The 23,217-nt window shown below is 43.5% G+C and overlaps 1 protein-coding gene across 1 annotated transcript in view; it reads left to right on the forward strand.

Annotated features, from left to right (window-relative positions):
* Nucleotides 1-23,217, forward strand: part of LOC139473085 (nuclear receptor subfamily 5 group A member 2-like) — a 230,188-nt gene that overhangs the window by 19,019 nt on the left and 187,952 nt on the right. Inside the window, exon 2 of the mRNA XM_071255598.1 lies at nt 12,535-12,648. Coding sequence (XP_071111699.1) covers nt 12,535-12,648 — 114 coding nt within the window. The remainder of the gene's footprint in view (nt 1-12,534; nt 12,649-23,217) is intronic.

Here is a 23,217-nt window from a genome sequence, read left to right on the forward strand (position 1 = left end):
TCTTTACATATCTTATATGTAGTCTGAATAGTTTCATTATTTAAGATAGATGTATTTCATTAACACCGGCAGAAATCATAGTAATGGGACTTTAGCTTCCTCCACATACCTTGAGGCAGTGCTAATATCAGTAGGCAGCAATATGTATAGATGGGTCACGTGTCTGTCATATACTCACCAAACAGATGATATACATACGGATAACTATATATCTAAGTATAGAGTTGTGTGTGCCATGCAGGTCCTGCCTCTTTATAAGTATCACATTATGGGTATTTGCACATTCGGTCAGTTTGTCACTCAGTGGTGTAGATGGTGAATAATATGTAACTAATACATTCAGTAAGAAAACACTATAATACCCACGTAAGCCTAGCCTTGAACAGCGCTGCACATGCACCGCCTCGAGACACTAATAGCAGTGTAGGTATTTCCACCATAATCGTAAATATGGATGAAGCGTCTGTATATATTGTGGCTTGATTATCACTGCTGTGTCAACAAAGTGGAGTAATTCTACACTCTACGCGGTGTTATCATGGAGAATGAGAGACGATTATGCAAACGTTTGATGGTAATTAAGTTATTGATGTTGAGAGATGTTACTGCCATCGTGACGTCGGCGACAGTGAGAGCTACGAAGGGGTATGTGACATCTGGCCAGCAACTGCTCCGTCACGTTGCCTGCGTGAGCCCCTCGTTTCCCTGGCTGTAGGGCCGCGGCGTCAACTCCGCACACTCCACCTCTCACAGGCTTACCTGCCGCTCGCATGGCCGCACCACTCTCACAACACACGGTGGATCCTGCCAGATGTATAAACAGCAGTTAGTTGTAAACCCTCAAATGCGATAAAAACACGCAACACAAAAATAATTATCAATACCAAGATTGTTCGTTCAAAAAACGTGACAACCATCAAGACAGATCGAAACATGTACTACCTGTAGATCTGTATCTGTACAAAGTCCTTCTGTCTGTTTGTTCCATCTGTATCTGTACAAATTCCTTCCGTCTGTGTGTGTTCTTGGTAAATCTGTACAAAGTCCTTTTGTCTGTGTGTGTTCCATCTGTATCTGCACAAAGTCCTTCTGTCTGTGTGTGCTGTGCTTGCATTATGTCCTTGTGTGTTCTGGCTGTGCCTGCATCATGTCGTTGTGTGTTCTGGCTGTGCCTGCATCATGTCCTTGTGTGTTCTGACTGTGCCTGCATCATGTCCTTGTGTGTTCTGGCTGTGCCTGCATCATGTCCTTGTGTGTTCTGGCTGTATCTGCATCATGTCCTTTTGTGTTCTGGCTGTATCTGCATCATGTCCTTGTGTGTTCTGACTGTGCCTGCATCATGTCCTTGTGTGTTCTGGCTGTGCCTGCATCATGTCCTTGTGTGTTCTGGCTGTGCCTGCATCATGTCCTTGTGTGTTCTGACTGTGCCTGCATTATGTCCTTGTGTGTTCTGGCTGTGCCTGCATCATGTCCTTTTGTGTTCTGACTGTGCCTGCATCATGTCCTTGTGTGTTCTGGCTGTGCCTCCATCATCGTGTCCTTTTGTGTTCTGACTGTATCTGCATCGTATCCTATCTACTTGACCACTCATGACATGTAATACCTATTTCAGATAGTATGAGGATTAGTTCTGTTGTTATGTTTTCTCGTTTTATTGAGTATAATTGTATCTACCTGGATAGTCTTTGCAAACAAGTTCACCCCTTCCACTTCCCCCAAGTCCCCTTGTCACACTGCGTGTGTGTGGTCAGGGCTGTGAGCATGTAACACGCTGCTGGTCATGGGCAGTGTGTGTGTGTGTGTGTGTGTGTGTAGACGGGGACCATGTGGGGGACTTGTCTACATCGATCTGCCGAGATGCCAGGACCTGAAGCTCAGGTGGAAGGAGGAAGCTGTGTGAATGTTGTTGACTTGCACTGCCAGCAGTCCGCCAGAGGCCCCGCCCGGCCGGGCACTTCGCTGCCACAATACAAGTTTGTTCTGTAGGGTCGCCGCGTACTGCAACTACATCTGAGTTAAGACGTCAGCAAACCAGGACTTGGACACTGACAGACTTTCTGGATTAAGGATGCACGGAAATGTACTGAGACATATCTAATGCTGTGTAGAATCAGATGTGACTGAGTGAAGCGTCCCATGATTACTAAATGGTAAAATCTACCAATGGTGTAAAGAGTTGTTATGCATGGTTACTTCTGGGTGTGGATGTGCACAGCATCAATGTCCGCGACATGCCAAATGGGGAGCCCCATATGTAATAATGTCACCATTGTGTTGAATACTGAGTGCATATACGTGACTGTATAAATGTGAGTGTAAATATGTGAGTGTAAATATATAAGTCTATATATGTGGGTGTAAATAAGTGAGTGCAAATATGTGAGTGTATTTATGTAAGTGTAAATATGTGGGTGTATATATGTAAGTGTAAATATATGAGTGTAAATATGTGAGTGTATTTATGTAAGTGTAAATAAGTGAGTGTAAATATGTGAGTGTAAATATGTGAGTGTATATATGTAAGTGTAAATATGTGAGTGTCTTTAGGTAAGTGTAAATATGTGAGTGTGTTTATGTCAGTGTAAATGAGTGTAAATATGTGAGTGTAAATATGTAAGTGTATATATGTAAGTGTATAAATGTAATTGTATATATGTAAGTGTATTTATGTAAGTGTAAATAAGTGAATGTATATATGTAAGTGTATACATGTGAGAGTAAATATGCGAGTGTATATATGTGAGTGTATATATGGCAGTGTATGTATGTCAGTGTATATGAGCGTAAATTTGTGAATGTTTATATGTGAGTATATATGGCAGTGTATACACGTGAGTGTATACATGTGAGTGTATATATAACAGTGTTAAATGTCAGTGTATATATGCAAGGGAGGCATGGGGTATCTTACATTGCATGTTGTGCACGTGTTTAGGATCTTTCACCCGTTTTGAGCACTAGCCGTTTCAACATGCCCAATGTTTAACACTCTAAACGCGTCAAAGCCATTGTTTTTTTCAGCGGTTATGCCCATAGAAAATATATTTTTGTTTTGTTGACAGCAAACACGCATGATTGGCACAAAGGCATATCATGTCGCCTTTTCTTTTGTTTTCGTGTCAAGAAAAATATGATAAAATTTTATGTTCGAAAAATAGCAGTTTTACCACTTTCGTTAAAACCAAAAATATATAAACAGTCAATATATATCACCACACATATACCGTGGTGTTAGAAACCTATCGTAAATTAAGAATATGTATTGACCGTTCTTGGTGAATGGCTTCATATATTATTTTTGGACTCTTGGGACTCGTTACCTCACAACGATTTTATCCTCGCGTGTCCATATTACTTACTACACAAGAAATGTGTGAATCAGAGTCCAATGCCGACTTATAAGTCTTATACATAGAATGTTTGCATCATTGTGTACTGCAACAGTAGCACAGATACGGCACAGATTGAGACCTAGCCCCACAAAACCAACAAACAAATGCCTGAAAATTTAGGTGCTTCTTTAACCAAGCCTGAAATTATTTGCCAGTTGTGAGTGCAGATACACACGCCTCGCTTCCCCCTTCTTCCTCCCCCCTCCACGCAGGCTCCGAGTTCGCTCTCAGACAACGCAGCTGTGACGAGGCGGCTGATTGGCTAAGCGCGCTTCAGGTAAAACCTCAGTTAGGTAGCAAAGAATGAACGGAGTCAAATTGGTGTTAACCATATGAGCGTGCAACAGCTGGGTTAGTGAGAGCGCTAGGACTACCTACCTATCTATCTACCTACCCTAGGTAATAGGACAACGCTATTCTTACTCGGAAAGTAAGGTGGGGAAAACCTTGCTATATATTGCTATACGTGGATTAACCTACCTTGGTAAGTCGCATTGTTGTATTTACTGTTATTAAGTAATTGTTAAATGGCATGTCAAGGTTTCAAACAGGAAGCGACGATATATTATGTGAACATGATATAGAAAAGCGGAAAGACTTATTTACATGTGACCATTTGTCAGTTTAACTCTCACATATACAAATAAATACAAACTTATCTTTGAGGAATTTAAATTAAAAAAACTTCTTACAATTAGCATTCATTAAATATTGAATATAGTAGACGTAGACACCGAACTGGGCATTATTTGCAATAACTAAAACCAGTTTACATCATTCCGTTCAATAATTCAAACCCAGTGAGCTGCACTTGATGTTTCATATGTCCACACGTATGGTGTCTGTCGTAGATACATTACTTACTGCCGTCTTAGTATCACACTGTGAAGGGTCCGGGGGATTTGGTGTTCTTGTTCCACTGACTTATGATAGGGTGCCTGTCACTAGAAGTAGGGTGCACTACTCATTCGAACGCTTCATGGTATTTTGACTTGCATATCTATTATATATTATCATGGTATAATAACATGGATATCTATTTCATAATATCATGGTGAAGTAACATGTATATCTATTTCATAATACCATGTTATAATAACATGGATATCATTTTTATAATATCATGGTATAATAACATGGATATCGATTTTATAATAGCATGGTGTAATAACGTGTATGTCTATTTCAAAATATCATAGTGTAATAACATGGATATATATATTTCATAATATCATGGTATAATAACTTGGATATCTATTTTATGAAATCATGGTATAATAACATGTATGTCTATTTCATAATAGCATGGTCTAATGGCATGTTTATGTATTTAATAATATCATGGTGTAAAAACATGGATATCTATTTAATAATATCAAGGTATGATAACATGGATGCCAACAAGGTGTAGGGTTGTGGAGGAGTGAATTGCACTGCACCAAGAACCCACTGGTGTACTTCCGCCTTGCAAGTTGGCCCTGTCCGAGCTGAGGTCGCCGTCCTCAAACCCATGTGAGAGTTTGCTAAACACACACACACACAAACACTTTCAAAACAACCGTTAACAATCAATACGATGTAACCCTGTGTGCACCCATTGCCTGGCCAGGTCGACATTGCTCGGGAGGACGGAACTAGGAAACAAACACCATTATTTATTTCATCTATAAACGAAGACTGTAAGGAATGCAGCTGTATTTATCGATACAGGACAAATGTGTCTGTTATGTATCTTTTACATGGAATATATTTAACTATTTGGAAAACATTTTCAGCCGCGGACTTTTTTATCAGCCTTGAATGTTAAGCTATTTCAAAAGATGGTTTGATTTGTTAACATGCCGATGAACTTACTAATAAGATAATATTTTCGGAAAGTTAAGTTGAAGACTATAATGTTTTTTGTCCATTTATTCACGGTAGGAGACGAACAGGACGGACGTGAACTTGTTATAGATGCAGTTTCTGTTAGTACTTAGCGTTTTCCTGCGATTGATTTCAACATCCCGTGTCACAGTCAAACTTAGTTGCCCCTCTGGTATATCTCAGCAGCCAAATCTGTTACAATGGCGCGTATTATCTGCAGTTGATTGCTTGTATAATTACAGCTAAATGTGCAAACATAAACTAATTGTTAACCCGGTTGCCGTTTGGCTGTTAAACTAACCCCGCGTAGTCCCCACTCCTTTCGTGCAGTCCTGTGAGAAGTACCTCCTTTAGTGTAGTCCTGTGGCGAGTCATACCTTTAGTGTAGTCATGTGGGGAGTCACTCCTTCCGTGCAGTCCTGTGAAAAGTACCTCCTTTAGTTAATTCCTGTGGCGAGTCATACCTTTAGTGCAGTTCTGTTGGGAGATACTCGTTCCGTGCAGTCCTGTGAGAAGTAACTCCTTTAGTTAATTCCTGTGGCGAGTCACACCTTTAGTGTAGTCACGTGGGGAGTCACTCCTTCCGTGCAGTCCTGTGAGAAGTAACTCCTTTAGTTAATTCCTGTGGCGAGTCACACCTTTAGTGTAGTCACGTGGGGAGTCACTCCTTCCGTGCAGTCCTGTGAGAAGTAACTCCTTTAGTTAATTCCTGTGGCGAGTCACACCTTTAGTGTAGTCACGTGGGGAGTCACTCCTTCCGTGCAGTCCTGTAAGAAGTAACTCCTTTAGTTAATTCCTGTGGCGAGTCACACCTTTAGTGTAGTCACGTGGGGAGTCACTCCTTCCGTGCAGTCCTGTGAGAAGTAACCCCCCTGTGTATTCCTCTAGGGAGGTACTTCTTTCGTCGAGTACTGTGAGGAGTCACTCATATCGTGTAGTTCTGTGTGGAGTCACTCATATCGTGTAGTTCTGTGAGGAGTCACTCATATTGTGAAGTTCTGTGAGGAGTCACTCATATCGTGTAGTTCTGTGAGGAGTCACTCATATCGTGTAGTTCTGTGAGGAGTCACTCATATCGTGTAGTTCTGTGAGGAGTCACTCATATCGTGTAGTTCTGTGAGGAGTCACTCATATCGTGTAGTTCTGTGAGGAGTCACTCATATCGTGTAGTTCTGTGTGGGGTCTCTCCTTTAGTATAGTCCTATAAGAAGTCAAAACCTTTAATGTAGTCCTGTAGGGAGGTACTCCTCCCGTGTATTCCTGCGAGGAGTCACTCCTTTCGTGTCGTCCTGTGAGGACTCACTCCTTTGGTGTAGTCCTGTGAGGAGTCACTCCTCCCGTGTATTCCTGTTGGGAGTCACTCCTCCCGTGAAGTTGTGTGAGAAGTCACTCTTTCTGTATAGTCCTGTGAGGAGTCACTCCTTTCGTGAAGCTGTGTGGGGAGTCACTCCTCCCGTGAAGTTGTGTGGGAAGTCACTCTTTCCGTATAGTCCTGTGAGGAGTCACTCCTTTCGTGAAGTTGTGTGGGGAGTCACTCTTTCCGTATAGTCCTGTGAGGAGTCACTCCTCCCGTGTAATACTGTGGAAAGTCACTCCTTTCGTGTCGTCCTGTAAGGAGTCACTCCTTTGGTGTAGTCCTGTGAGGAGTCACTCCTCCCGTGTATTCCTGTAGGGAGTCACCTCTTCCGTCCAGTCCTGTGGGGAGTGACTCCCGTAGTTCCGTGGAGAGTGACTCCTCACGTGTAGTTCTGTGGGAAGTCACTCCTTTACTGTTGTCCCGTGAGGAGTCAATCCTTCCGTTCAGTCCTGTGGGAAGTAACTCATCCTGTGTATTCCTGCAGGGTGGTACTCCTTTCGTGGACTACTGTGAGGAGTCACTCCTCCCGTGTATTCCTGTGGGGTGTCACTCCTTTCGTATTGTCCCATGAGAAGTCACACCTTTCGTGTAGTCCTGTGGGGAGTCACTCCTTTCGTATTGTCCTGTGAGAAGTCACTACCTTCCTTGTAGTCCTGTGAGGAGTCACTCCTCCCGTGTATTCCTATGGGGAGTCACTCCTTTTGTGTAGTCCTGGAGGGAGTCACTCCTTTCGTTTAGTCCTGTAGGGAATCACTCCTTTGGTATAGTTCTGTGGGGAGTCACTTCTTCCGTGTATTCCTGTGCGGAGTCACACCTTTCGTGTAGTCAATTAATCAAAATAACCCCGCGTAGTCCTGTAAGGGGACGCTCCAACAGTGCAGTCATGCGGAGATGCACACAGAATGCACAGACCAGAGTGTTCAGAAACAAATACCGTTAGATGTGTGAATGCATACAGTGTTTACAATGTAGATCTACTTGAAACAAACATGACTCCTAAAAATACAACTGATGTCGTCAGCATAGACATACAAATAATGTGACGTGAAGAATATATCCCTTGAATTTGTCTGTTAATATATATTCATTCTGTCTGCTAATATTCTTCATTCCGTCCGTTGATATCCCTTGATTCTGTGTGTTAATATCCCTTGATTCTTTCTGTTAACATCCTTTGATTCGGTCTGTTAATATCCCTTGATTCTGTCTGTTAATACCCCTTGATTCTGTCTGTTGTTATCCCTTAATTCTGTCTGTTGTTATCCCTTGATTCTCTTTGTTAATACCCCTCGATTCAGTCTGTTAACATCCCTTGAATATTTCTGTTAACATCTAATGATTTTGCCTGTTAATACTCCTTGATGATTTCTGTTAATATCCCTTGCTTCTGTCTGTTAATATCCATTGATTCTGTCAGTTAATACAACTTGCTTCTGTCTGTTAATACCCCTTGATTATTTCTGTTATTATCCTTTGATTCCGTTTGTTAATATCCCCTGATACTGTCTGTTAATATCCCTTGATCAATTCTGTTAATATCTCGTGTTTCTGTCTGTTAATACAACTTGATTCTGTTTCTTAATACCCCTTTATTATTTCTGTTAATATCTCCTGGATCTGACTGTTAATATTCCTTGATTCTGTCTGTTGATATCCCTTCTTTCTGTCTGTTAATATCCCTCGATTCTGTCTGTTTACACCCTTGAATATTTCTGTTAATATCCCGTGTTTCTGCCTGTTAATATCCCTTCATTATTTCTGTTAATATCCATTGTTTCTAGCTGTTAATATCACGTGATTTTCTCTGTTAACATCCCTTGATTCTGTCTGTTCATATCCCTTGATTCTGTCTGTTAATATCCCTTGATTCGGTCTGTTCATATCCCTTGATTCTTACTGCTAATATCCTTCATTCTGTCTGTTTACATCCCTTGATTCTGTTTCTTAATACCCCTTCATTATTTCTGTTAATATCCTTGGATTCCGTCTGTAAATATCCCCTGATACTGTCTTTTAATATCCCTTGATCATTTCTGTTAATATCTCTTGTTTCTGTTGTATAATACAGCTTGATTCTGTCTCTTAATACCTCTTTATTATTTCTGTAAATATCTCCTGGATCTGTCTGTTAATATTCCTTGATTCTGTCTGTTGATATCCCTTCTTTCTGTCTGTTAATACCCATTGATTCTCTTTGTTAATATCCCTCGATTCTGTCTGTTTACACCCTTTATTATTTCTGTTAATATCCATTGTTTCTGTCTGTTAATATCTCTTGATTCTAGCTGTTAATATCACGTGATTCTGTCTGTTAACATCCCTTGATTCTGTCTGTTGATATCCCTTGATTCGGTCTGTTCATATCCCTTGATTCTGTCTGCTAATATCCTTCATTCTGTCTGTTTACATCCCTTGATTCTGTTTCTTAATACCCCTTCATTATTTCTGTTAATATCCTTGGATTCCGTCTGTAAATATCTCCTGATACTGTATGTTAATATCCCTTGATTATTTCTGTTAATACCTCTTGTTTCTGTTTGTTAATACTTCTTGATTCTATCTCTTAATACCACTTGATTATTTCTGTTAATATCCCTTGATTCTGTCTGTTGATATCCATTTATTCCGTCTGTAAATATCCCTTGATTCTGTCTGTTAATATCCCTTGATTCTGTGTGTAAATATACCTTGATTCTGTGTGTAAATATTCCTTGATTCTATTTTCTAATATCCTTTTACGCTGTCTATATATAGTCTGTATTTTCTATGTTAATACCCCTTGAATCTGTCTGTTAACATCCCTTGATTCTGTCTGTTGATATCCCTTGATTATGTCTGTAAATATCCCTTGATTCTGTCTGTTAATATCCCTTGATTCTGTCTGATGATATCCCTTCATACTCTTTGATAATATTCCTTGATTCTGTGTTTAGATATTCCTTAATTTTGTCGTCTAACATCACGTGATTCCGTCAGTAAATATATCTTTATTTTCCATGTTAATACCCCTTGATTCCACCTGGTAATATCCATTGGTTCTGTCTGTCAAAATCCCTTGATTCTATCTGTTAATTTATCTTGTTTATGTCTGTAAATCTCCTTTGATTCTATCTGTTAATGTACCTTAATTCGGTCTGTTGATATCTCTTGATTCTGTCCTTGAATATATATTCATTCTGCCTGTAAATTTATCTTGATTCTGTCTGATTATACCTTCATTCTGTCTGTTAATATACCTTCATTCTGTCTGTTAATATACCTTAGTTCTGTTTCTTAATTTCCCTAGACTCTGTCTGTTAATATCCATTTTTTTCGTCTGTAAATATCCCTTGATTCTGTCTGATGATATCCCTTGATTATATCTCTGTTAGTTAGTATACATTGTTTTTTCTGTTAATACCCCTTGATTATTTCTGTTAATATCCCTTAATTATTTCTGTAAATATCCTATGATTCTGTCTGTTAATATCCCTTGATTCTGTCTGTTAACATGCCTTGATTCTGTCTGTTCATATCCCTTGATTCTGCCTGTTAATATCCCTTGTCTCTGTCAATATCCATTGGCTCTGTCTGTTAATATCCCTTGAATCTGCCTGTTAATATGCCTTCATTCTGTCTGTGAATATCCATTTACTCCGTCTGTAAATATCCCCTGATTCTGTCTGTTAATATCCCTTTACGCAATCTGTTAATATCCATTGATTCTGTCTGTTAATATTCCTTTACACTGTCTATTGATATCCCTTGATCCTTTCTGTTAATATGCCATTACGCTGTCTGTTATTATCCCTTGATTCTGTCTGTTAACATGCATTCATTCTGTATGTAAACATCTCTTAATATTACTTGAAACAGTCTGTTAATATCCCTTGAATCTGTCTGTAAATATCCCTTGATACTGTCTGTTAATATCCTTTGATTATGAATGTTAATATCCCTTCATTCTGCCTGTTAATATTCATTGACTCTGTCTGTTCATATCCCTTTACGCTATCTGTTAATATCCATAAACTCTGTCTGTTAATATACATTGATTCTGTCTGTTAATATCCCTTTTTGCGTATGATAATATACATTAATTCCATCTGTGCAAATACCTTGATTCTGTCTGTAAATTTTCCCTGATTCTGTCAGTTAATATATTTTGATTCTGTCGGTTATTATACCTTGATTGTGTCTTTTAATGTACCTTCAATCTGTCTGTTAATATCCCTTGTTTCTGTTTGTTCCCATCCCTTGTTTCTGGCTGACGATATCCCTTGTTTCTCTCTGTTAATATTCCTTGATTGCGTCTGCATGACAGTATCCCTTGATTCTGTCTGTAAAATATCTATTGATTCTGTCTGGGTTGTACAAGACAATGTCAGCAGGTGGGTGATGTATGACAATATCAGCAAGTGGGTGATGTGTGACAGTGTCAGCAGGTGGGTGATGTATGACAATATCAGCAGGTGGGTTGTATAAGACAATATCAGCAGGTGGGTGATGTATGACAGTATCAACAGGTGGGTGATGTATGACAGTGTCAGCAGGTGGGTGACGTATGATAGTGTCGGCAGGTGGGTGATGTTAGACAGTGTCAGCAGGTGGGTGATGTATAACAGTGTCAGCAGGTGGATGATATATAACAGTGTCAACAGGAGGGTGATGTATGACAATATCAGCAAGTGGGTGATGTATGACAATATCAGCAGGTGGGTGATGTATGACAGTGTCAGCAGGTGGGTGATATATAACAGTGTCAACAGGAGGGTGATGTATGACAATATCAGCAAGTGGGTGATGTATGACAATATCAGCAGGTGGGTGATGTATGACAGTGTCAGCAGGTGGGTGATGTATGACCGTGTCAGCAGGTGGGTGATGTATGACAATATCAGCAGGTGGGTGATGTATGACAGTGTCAGCAGGTGGGTGATATATTACAGTGTCAGCAGGTGGGTGATGTATGACAATATCAGCAAATGGGTGATGTATGACAATATCAGCAGGTGGGTGATGTATGACAGTGTCAGCAGGTGGGTGATGTATGGCAGTGTCAGCAGGTGGGTGATGTATTACAAAATCAGCAGGTGGGTGTTGTATGACAGTGTCAACAGGAGGGTGATGTATGATAGTGTCAGCAGGTGGGTGATGTATGACAGTGTCAGCAGGTGGGTGATATATTACAGTGTCAGCAGGTGGGTGATGTATTACAGTGTCAACAGGAGGGTGATGTATGACAGTGTCAGCAGGTGGGTGATGTATTACAGTGTCAGCAGGTGGGTGATATATTACAGTGTCAGCAGGTGGGTGATCTATGACAGTGTCAGCAGGTGGGTGATGTATGACAGTGTCAGCAGGTGGGTGATATATTACAGTGTCAACAGGAGGGTGATCTATTACAGTGTCGGCAGGTGGGTGATCTATTACAGTGTCAGCAGGTGGGTGATGTATTACAGTCTCAGCAGGTGAGTGATATATTACAGTGTCAACAGGAGGGTGATCTATGACAGTGTCAGCAGGTGGGTGATGTATGACAGTGTCAGCAGGTGGGTGATATATTACAGTGTCAACAGGAGGGTGATCTATTACAGTGTCAGCAGGTGGGTGATGTATGACAGTGTCAGCAGGTGGGTGATATATTACAGTGTCAGCAGGTGGGTGATGTATGACAGTGTCAGCAGGTGGGTGATGTATTACAGTGTCAGCAGGTGGGTGATATATTACAGTGACAGCAGGTGGATGATGTATGACAGTGTCAGCAGGTGGGTGATATATTACAGTGACAGCAGGTGGGTGATGTATGACAGTGTCAGCAGGTGGGTGATGTATGACAGTGTCAGTAGGTGGGTGATGTATTACAGTGTCAGCAGGTGGGTGATATATTACAGTGTCAACAGGAGGGTGATGTATAACAGCGTTTTGTTCATGTTGCAGATTCCGGCATCATGCCCGAGCTTATCGGTGGTGTCCACATGTCCACAGGGCTGACCCTGGACGCCATTGCCTGCAAGGAAGAAGACGCTGTGGTGGTTGACTACATCCTCAAAGGTGAGAGAACGTTAGCGTGTTATTGTTCAGTTAGAAGTTTTATAGTAAGTTGGACAAGTAGAAAATGCTAAACTGTTGTGAACATGCCTATGTATCGAGAGGACATAAGCTTATTTTCTTGAGCTCTGATTACGTCCTAAACAATAGTCACCTCCCTTTGCAGCACACTCGTGGTTATACTGCCATATTTAGCAGGATACATTTTACTTGATGGCACGTTGATTTAAACACCAGATTGTGCGGTGCGTGTGGTATATGTTTGTTATCTGTAAGCATATATCATCCTTCTTAACTCTACTTAATGAATTAGTGACATCATATGTCTGGCAATAATGGATTTAATACACCCAGTAGTACCTCCATATTAAATACACCCAGTAGTACCTCCATATCAAATACACCCAGTAGTACCTCCATATCAAATACACCCAGTAGTACCTCCATATCAAATACACCCAGTAGTACCTCCATATCAAATACACCCAGTAGTACCTCCATATCAAATACACCCAGTAGTTACAGCCTGGTATTACTGCTATGCTGTCTTCTATGTGGTGGTATTGCTGCCATGCTGGCTTCCATTGGATGTATATTACTACAAGGTTGGTGGTATTCTATATGGTGGTATTAGTTCGTGGTTGTATGGGAACCACTATACCAGTCTGAAATAGGGATGGCGGTCTGTTCTTGGGGTGTTGTTCTCGGCGCCAGAGATAAGTCCACCAGGTCTTCCGCTGGTGATCTTGATTCCCTGGCTTCCCTTATCGGCGGCGTGCACCGGCTTAGTGGCCTACATACACCTGACACGATCTTCCTTGTACATGATGTCGCCTACACATGGGAGACGGCATGGAATCTCTACAGATCACTGTATTCAGTTTAGGCAATGATAACTTAGCATTGAAGTACGTATGAGTGGAACAACGGGCGAAGCAAAATTTACACTGAATGCCGTCAACATTTCTCGGTGTATTTTCACGTCCTGTAATCCCCGCGTCTTGTGAAAATTGCTATTTTAGCTTGCCATGTGAATACTATATCGCAGTAATCCCGGCTGGATGAGCGGAGTTTGGCGAGTGTCAGCAGGGCGGTCGTCCCCGTTCCCCTCTTTGCTGTTTACATACACCTCCGCTGGCTTCCCAGTCGATCACACAGTTCTCCATAGTGTATACATGCATCTAACACCAGCCGTATGAAGTGTTTCTGGCGGACAACAATAACATAAAGCTGACTTCCTCGAACGGCAATAAGTGGACAAGACGTCCATGTGTGTATGACATAATGGAAGTGGTTTGCGGTGCAGGGGCTGCATTATTGGGGGGACAATATGCGTGTTTTCGTGACATTCTCACGTATATTTGTAGAATGTGTTATTCCAGGTGAAACCCTGGTCACAGAGATAAGTAAAATGTTTGTTTGTTTATGTATGCTTGTGTTTCGACTGAGCTGGGATTTGCCGCGACGGCCTCGCTGGCAGACGCAGCCCCTGTTGTCGGCCTCTGTCAGTGGGAGCCTGTACACACATTCAATACCAGGCTCTAATCACTTTCTTAACGTTCATGTCCGGTGTGAACGTGGTCCTCGGCGTAGCTACCTGACTACCACCTGAGTTTAACACCTGAGCGCGACATACTAACTTCATCTAGGGAATTAAACCCATCATTAGAGGTGTTAGGTTGGTGTTGCTATCTATTACAAGTTGGCCAGTACCTCCGTTATACCTTCACATACAGCTGACATACAGTCAATCATGTGTGTCCCAGCACCAAGTGTGTGTGTCACAGGGCCGCGGCGTGGGGAAGTCAATATTTCAGCCCTTTAATCATCTTTAATTTGAATCCGATGGCATTAACTAGATTAACGATACTTGCGTGTGTGGGGGTAGCGCCATCAGATATGGCTGCAACTTATGGTGTTTGCTAATCGCCTATATTTCAACTCACGACACGTATTCTTTCACAGATAACCATCTAAATATAAAAATCAAATGCGAATATACTTACTAATACTGCTGACATAATTACCTGACCTGATTTTAATTAGTGACACAAATCGGGTGGTAGCTTCTCGTTAATCTAGCTTGACGTGCGTGCAGCAGAATGTAGGTAACCCCCCGACCACCACCTCCCCTCCCCCCTTCCCCGAATGTCTGATGACATCGCGACTCAAGGTAAATATTGCCACAGACACATAAAGAATCACACCATAATCCATACTATACGTGCATTCCCCGTGATGTAACGCCATTCAGCACACAGATGCTGGCTGCTCGAGACTGCGGTATGGTTCAGGGTCGGCATTAAGGGAGACTGTTCTTTACCCCGCGTGGACAATCAGAGTAACAAACATTCTTGATAAGAAAAAAAAGACTTATACTGGTTAGTGCAGAATTTCTGCCAACCACTTTGGCAAGTAGTCAAGTAGTTCCGCCTGTTCTCGTTTACCCACATAGTCTAGTCCAGACTGTCTACCCTCATTAGCCCAGTCTGTCTACCCTTATTGGCCCAGTCTGTCTACCCTTACTGGCCCAGTCTGTGTACCCTCATTGGCCCAGTCTGTCTACCATCATTGGCCCAGTCTCTATACCCCCATTAGCCCAGTCTGTCTACCATCATTAGCCCAGTTTGTCTACCCTTATTCGCCCAGTCTGTGTACCCTCATTGGCCCAGTCTGTGTACCCTCATTGGCCCAGTCTGTGTACCCTCATTAGCCCAGTCTGTGTACCCTCATCAGCCCTGTCTGTGTACCCTCATTGGCCCAGTCTGTGTACCCTCATTAGCCCAGTCTGTGTACCCTCATCAGCCCAGTCTGTGTACCCTCATTGGCCCAGTCTGTGTACCCTCATTGGCCCAGTCTGTGTACCCTCATCAGCCCTGTCTGTGTACCCTCATCGGCCCTGTCTGTGTACCCTCATTGGCCCAGTCTGTCTACCCTCATTAGCCCAGTCTGTCTACCCTCATTGGCCCAGTCTGTGTACCCTCATTGGCCCAGTCTGTGTACCCTCATTGGCCCAGTCTGTGTACCCTCATTGGCCCAGTCTGCGTACCCTCATTGGCCCAGTCTGTGTACCCTCATTGGCCCAGTCTTTCTACCGTCATCAGCCCTGTCTTTCTACCGTCATTGGCCCAGTCTGTATACCCTCATTAGCCCAGTCTGTCTACCCTCATTAGCCCAGTCTGTCTACCCTCATTAGCCCAGTCTGTCTACCCTCATTGGCCCAGTCTGTCTACCCTCATTGGCCCAATCTGTGTACCCTCATTGGCCCAGTCTGTGTACCCTCATTGGCCCAGTCTGTATACCCTCATTAGCCCAGTCTGTCTACCCTCATTAGCCCAGTCTGTCTACCCTCATTAGCCCAGTCTGTCTACCCTCATTGGCCCAGTCTGTCTACCCTCATTGGCCCAATCTGTGTACCCTCATTGGCCCAGTCTGTGTACCCTCATTGGCCCAGTCTGTGTACCCTCATTAGCCCAGTCTGTCTACCCTCATTAGCCCAGTCTGTCTACCCTCATTAGCCCTGTCTGTGTACCCTCATTGGCCCAGTCTGTCTACCCTCATTGGCCCAGTCTGTGTACCCTCATCAGCCCTGTCTGTGTACCCTCATTGGCCCAGTCTGTCTACCCTCATTAGCCCAGTCTGTCTACCCTCATTAGCCCAGTCTTTCTACCCTCATTAGCCCAGTCTGTGTACCCTCATTGGCCCAGTCTGCGTACCCTCATTGGCCCAGTCTGTGTACCCTCATTGGCCCAATCTGTGTACCCTCATTGGCCCAGTCTTTCTACCGTCATCAGCCCTGTCTTTCTACCGTCATTGGCCCAGTCTGTATACCCTCATTAGCCCAGTCTGTCTACCCTCATTAGCCCAGTCTGTCTTCCATCATTAGCCCAGTCATTAGACCCGTCTGTCAACCCTAATTAGTCCTGCCTGTCTACCCTCATTAGCACAGTCTGTCTACCATCATTAGTCTAGTCTGTGTTCCCTCATTGGCCAAGTTCTGTCTCTCTATCCTCATTAGCCCGGTCTAGTCTATCTACCATCATTAAACCCGTTTGTCTACCCTAATTAGCCCTGTATGTCTACCCTCATCATCCATGTCTGTCTACCCTCATTAGCAAAGTCTGTCTACCCTCATTAGCACAGCCTGTCTACCATCATTAGCCTAGTTTGTGTTCCCTCATTAGCCAAGTCGCGTCTCTTTACCCTTATTAGCCAAGTCTGTCTACCCTAATTAGCCCTGTCTGTCTACCCTCATCATCCATGTCTGTCTACCCTCATTAGCAAAGTCTGTCTACCCTCATTAGCACAGTCTGTCTACCCTTATTAGCCCAGTCTGTCTACCCTCATTAGCCCAGTCTGTCTACCCTCATTAGCACAGTCTGTCTACCATCATTAGCATAGTCTTTCTACCCTCATTAGCACAGTCTGTCTAGCCTCATTAGCACCGTCGGTGTACCCTCATTAGCACAGCCTGTCTACCATCATTAGCCTAGTTTGTGTTCCCTCATTAGCCAAGTCGCGTCTCTTTACCCTTATTAGCCCTCTCTGTCTACCCTCATTAGCCCAGTCTTGTCTCTCCACCCTCATTAAACCAGTCAGTCTATCCTCATTTGTCCAGTCTGTCTACCCTCATTAGCACAGTCAGTCGACCCTCATTAACCCAGTTTGTCTTCCCTAATTAGTCCAGTCTGTGTACCCTCATTAGCCCAGTCTGTCTACCCTCATTAGCTCAGTCTGTGTACCCTCATTATAGCCCAGTCTGTCTACCTTCATTAGCCCAGTCTGTGTACCCTCATTAGCCCAGTCTGTGTACCCTCATTAGCCCAGTCTGTATACCCTCATTAGCCCAGTCTGTGTACCCTCATCAGCCCAGTCTGTATACCCTCATTATAGCCCAGTTTGTCTACCCTCATTATAGCCCAGTCTGTCTACCCTCATTAGCCCAGTCTGTGTACCCTCATTAGCCCAGTCTGTGTACCCTCATTAGCCCAGTCTGTATACCCTCATTAGCCCAGTCTGTGTACCCTCATCAGCCCAGTCTGTCTACCCTCATTAGCCCAGTCTGTGTACCCTCATTATAGCCCAGTCTGTGTACTCTCATTAGCCCAGTCTGTCTACCCTCATTAGCCCAGTCTGTCTACCCTCATTAGCTCAGTCTGTGTACCCTCATTATAGCCCAGTCTGTCTACCCTCATTAGCCCAGTCTGTGTACCCTCATTAGCCCAGTCTGTGTACCCTCATTAGCCCAGTCTGTATACCCTCATTAGCCCAATCTGTCTACCCTCATCAGCCCAGTCTGTCTACCCTCATTAGCCCAATCTGTGTACCCTCATTAGCCCAGTCTGTATACCGTCATTAGCCCAGTCTGTATACCGTCATTAGCCCAGTCTGTGTACCCTCATTAGCCCAGTCAGTTCTGCATCCTCGCGTTGCGCCATGTGTAGTTCCGGGTTCTGTGATACCGAGTGTAACGAGCAGGGAATTTGTTTTCTATTATTGACGAACGTTGTCTTTAGCTTTGACCCCGCATGTGGTGTACATGTTGTTTACATGTCCTGAAGGAGAAGTGGCGAGGGAGAGCTGAGAACGTAGTCACCTCCTGATGTTTTCCTTGGGCACACAGTTCAACACCGTCTTCCTCATCCCACTCAAACACGGCACAGCTACATAGGATTACAGTCCGCTTTACCCAGATGATTTGCACCGATTTGTTGTAATGGCTCATCATTTGAAGCATCCACGTTCTCCCAACAACAACTTGTCAGTTCCATTGTCCCGAGAAACTCACTGTTTCTCTATGGCCGAATGAGTTAGATTCTCACAGTGCAAACGTCAAACGTTGCCGCTAGTTCAGTCCGATGTTTGACTTGCAACACTCGAGGTGAGATATCAACGCATGTACGACCACTAACTCGTCGGTAACCCACAAACTCCGGGTAGGGTGTGAAATGTGGCTTGGACTCAATGATATTTAACAACTCAGGTTGTCGCATTATACAAATATATTTACTTGTAGATAATATCAACAGATATCTCAGGCAATGTGAATCAGTGCACTCACGTTCATTATTTTGACTCGATATTTAGTTTAGGAATAAATGTGATGGTTAAACTGTTTCTAATTTTCAATAAATGTGCACAAGTTCCAGTGATGTTTGATGAGTTTCCCCTCGGCGCTCCAATTGTTGTCGCAATCCGACTGCCATTGACAGTGGCATTGTGATAACCAAGCCTTCCAGATCGGTTTTCACCTGACATTGGAATGTCCGTCAGTTGATCGCATTGATCACTTGCTTAATTGCAATAAATCAAGAACCGTCTTGCTAATAACTGAAGATAATTTGTATAGTTTGTGTCGCGAGCGACGAGACAAACAGTGCGGTCGTGATTGACTCTGCATCTCCAGATAATAAGTGTGGGATCAATCCACACCAACCATTACCTGACTGGTCTAATGACATTGTCCACACCGGTATGTTTGCTGGAGTCGGTAGTCGTGGCGGGCTTGCAAGTTGTTTGCTGTGTAGAACAGCAGACATTGGGATAGGATCATAGACATGAACAACCACACATCCACACAGACAATAACACATCAACATGGACACCATCACATCAACATGGACACCATCACATCGACATGGACACCATCACATCAACATGGACACCATCACATCAACATGGACACCATCACATCGACATGGACACCATCACATCAACATGGACACCCACACATCAACATGGACACCATCACATCAACATGGACACCATCACATCGACATGGACACCATCACATCAACATGGACACCATCACATCAACATGGACACCATCACATCAACATGGACACCCACACATCAACATGGACACCATCACATCAACATGGACACCATCACATCAACATGGACACCATCACATCAACATGGACACCATCACATCAACATGGACACCATCACATCGACATGGACACCCACACATCAACATGGACACCCACACATCAACATGGGCACCATCACATCAACATGGACACCATCACATCAACATTGACACCATCACATCGACATGGACACCCACACATCAACATGGACACCCACACATCAACATGGGCACCATCACATCAACATGGACACCATCACATCAACATGGACACCATCACATCAACATGGACACCATCACATCAACATGGACACCATCACATCAACATGGACACCCACACATCAACATGGACACCATCACATCAACATGGGCACCATCACATCAACATGGACACCATCACATCAACATGGACACCATCACATCAACATGGACACCATCACATCAACATAGACACCATCACATCAACATGGACACCATCACATCACAAAGACACCTGCACATAAAATAAGACACCACGACATCAACACAGACACTCGTACATCAACATTGACACCACCACATCAACATGGACACCCACACATCAACACAGACACAACCACATCAACGCAGACACCGGTACATCAACATGGACACTCGTACATCAACACAGACACCGGTACATCAACACAGACACTCGAACATCAACACAGACACTCGTACATCAACATGGACACTCGAACATCAACATAGACACCCGCACATCAACATGGACACCCGTACATCAACACAGACACTCGTACATCAACACAGACACCCTTACGTCAATACAGACACCCGTACATCAACACAGACACTCGTACATCAACACAGACACCCGTACATCAACATAGACACTCGTACATCAACACAGACACCCGTACATCAACATGGACACTCGTACATCAACATGGACACTCGTACATCAACACAGACACCCGTACATCAACATGGACACCCGTACATCAACATGGACACTCGTTCATCAACATGGACACCCGTACATCAACACAGACACCACCACATCAACACAGACACTCGTACATCAACATGGACACCCATACATCAACACAGACACCCGTACATCAACATGGACACTCGTACATCAACACAGACACCCGTACATCAACATGGACACCCGTACATCAACACAGACACCCGTACATCAACACAGACACTCGTACATCAACACAGACCCTTGTACATCAACACAGACGCCCGTACATCAACACAGACACCCGTACATCAACACAGACACCCGTACATCAACACAGACACCCGTACATCAACATGGAAACTAGTACATCAACACAGACACCCGTACATCAACATGGACACCCGTACATCAACACAGACACCACCACATCAACACAGACACTCGTACATCAACACAGACACCCGTACATCAACATAGACACTCGTACATCAACACAGACACCCGTACATCAACATGGACACTCGTACATCAACATGGACACTCGTACATCAACACAGACCCTTGTACGTCAACACAGACACCCGTACATCAACACAGACACTCGTTCATCAACACAGACCTTTGTACGTCAACACAGACACGCGCACATCAACAAAGACACCCGCACATCAACACAGACACCACCACATCAACAAAGACATTCACACGTCAACATAGACACCCGTACAACGCAAAAAACACCCACACGTCATAATAGCATACCAGACAGTTGGACACCAACAGACAGTTGGACACCAACAGACACTTGGACACCAACAGACACTTGGACACCGACAGACACATGAACAGCATTCCAGCAGACACCAACACCCCTGTGCGGACACCTCCTGTGTGAGGGTTGTAGTGGGTACAGGGTTTCGTGGTATCAGTGCTGGTAATGGTCGTCTATTAGCCGTTACCGGGATAACTATATGGACACACGCTTTTCACACTTTGATATTGGTACCTAACGCAGAGTTCCCTGGAGAAGTGGAATGATTCCACAGAGCTTTTAACCCCTTTACAACATGTGAAAGTATCGATCATGTCGATCCCGTCATTAACAAGCAAAGTTTAAGCTTTTAAACAGAAGATGACAGGAACGACAGGCAATAAAACAGTTGATAATTAGGTCGCCTTGCAATCTCGCTAATGAAGAACTGTATTCGGTCAGGTTAGGAATCAATGGACCAGAGTGACAGGTGTGCGCTCGCATCTTGCGGCTAATGGCAATTGCGGTTCTCCTCAATTTCAAGTGCTACAGAAGAGATATTAAATTGATTCCTAATAAGACTATGAATACACCTTGCCTCGCCACCTCCAGTTCAGCGAGTGCTGCCAGGTAGGGGCGCCAATTAGACGGGCTGAGATTGGAAGACATGAGCGTCGTGTTTCCCTGCCAGCAACTCTCCTCGTATTGACTGTCTCTACCTGTACAGGTGAGATGACACACTGTGATTGACAGATATCGACATCCGTTCCACGGCGTGTGCCTTCCACAAGCTTGAGTGCTTAAACGATGCATGTCTGCATTGAAATTGAACGGAATTGTTTCCTGCACACTAGTTCCTTTATAACCGAGTCTTTTAATTTTTCGAAGAAGCATTGACTGTAAGATCCTGAAATTTCAGAGAACTATAAGTAGTACAAACAACATGTAGTGTGTATATCTGTGCTTATGTGTGCGCGTGCGTATGTGTGTGCACGCCTGTCAAGGTACAAGGTACAAGGTACCAAGGTATCAAGGTACAATCGAATGTTATGTATCTTTTATTTAAGATTCATGTGCAGAAAAGAATTTTTCTAAATGTTTTGTGAGGCTCAGACCTACACCCTCCTCTGCATACCTACCCACCCCAGACACCCAAAACACAACCCACCCCGCGCTGCAAGCATAGGACACGCCTTATCCCAGACTATTCACCTGAATAAATCACTTAACGCTCCATCTGTAGTAACAGCCTCTTCACCCACAATATACCTATCACCATTCTGTCTGTGCACTGCCACAGTGTATTCTCAATATCTCTATCACCGTGTGTCGTAGCTTCTAATCCAACACGTTAACTCTCAATTATCCAACCTTGATCACAAGCCAGAGGGTGTTCAATGAGGCGTGGCAGCCCGTGGACCCCAGCAAGGAAAGTCGTCTCACAGCTAGTGATTTTGTGAGGGGGATTAACACTCACATTTTTTTGTGAGAAATTCTACCCCTACCAGAGGCAGGCATGACGGAAGAACGTGATATGGAATGGTTCACATACCAGGTTCAAGTCAGATTATCAGGAGTGACATCAGTACTGTAATTCTCCCCAGATTTCGTTCAGGCTGAACAAGTATCGTGTGTTTGTATTGTTGTTTCATTCAGACGTGAATAAAGGGCTGTTGATCAAACATCGGTTGTCATTCAAGGTACACGATAGGTAATAGTGGCTTACTTCAGATAGGTAATTGTGATTTGCTTCAGATAGGTAGCATCTTCCCGAGGCAAGAGAGTTAACTGACTATAAAAGTCCAGTTTCCACCCTTGCCGAACTAGGCTGGTATTATGGAGTTACATTTTGGCTGGACTAACGAGTCTATGCATAGTCCAATCAAAATGGTGCACCGAAATCGAAATCCGGTTCGTAAACTCTCGTGCAGATTTCGGTCGATTGACTCGTTGTCAGCAGATATTTTCCAAATCTTTTCATCTTTTTAATGAAGGTGC

The sequence above is a fragment of the Haliotis cracherodii genome, unplaced genomic scaffold (assembly GCF_022045235.1).
Source record: "Haliotis cracherodii isolate W230 unplaced genomic scaffold, xgHalCrac1.p SCAF_26, whole genome shotgun sequence".
NCBI lineage: Eukaryota > Metazoa > Mollusca > Gastropoda > Lepetellida > Haliotidae > Haliotis > Haliotis cracherodii.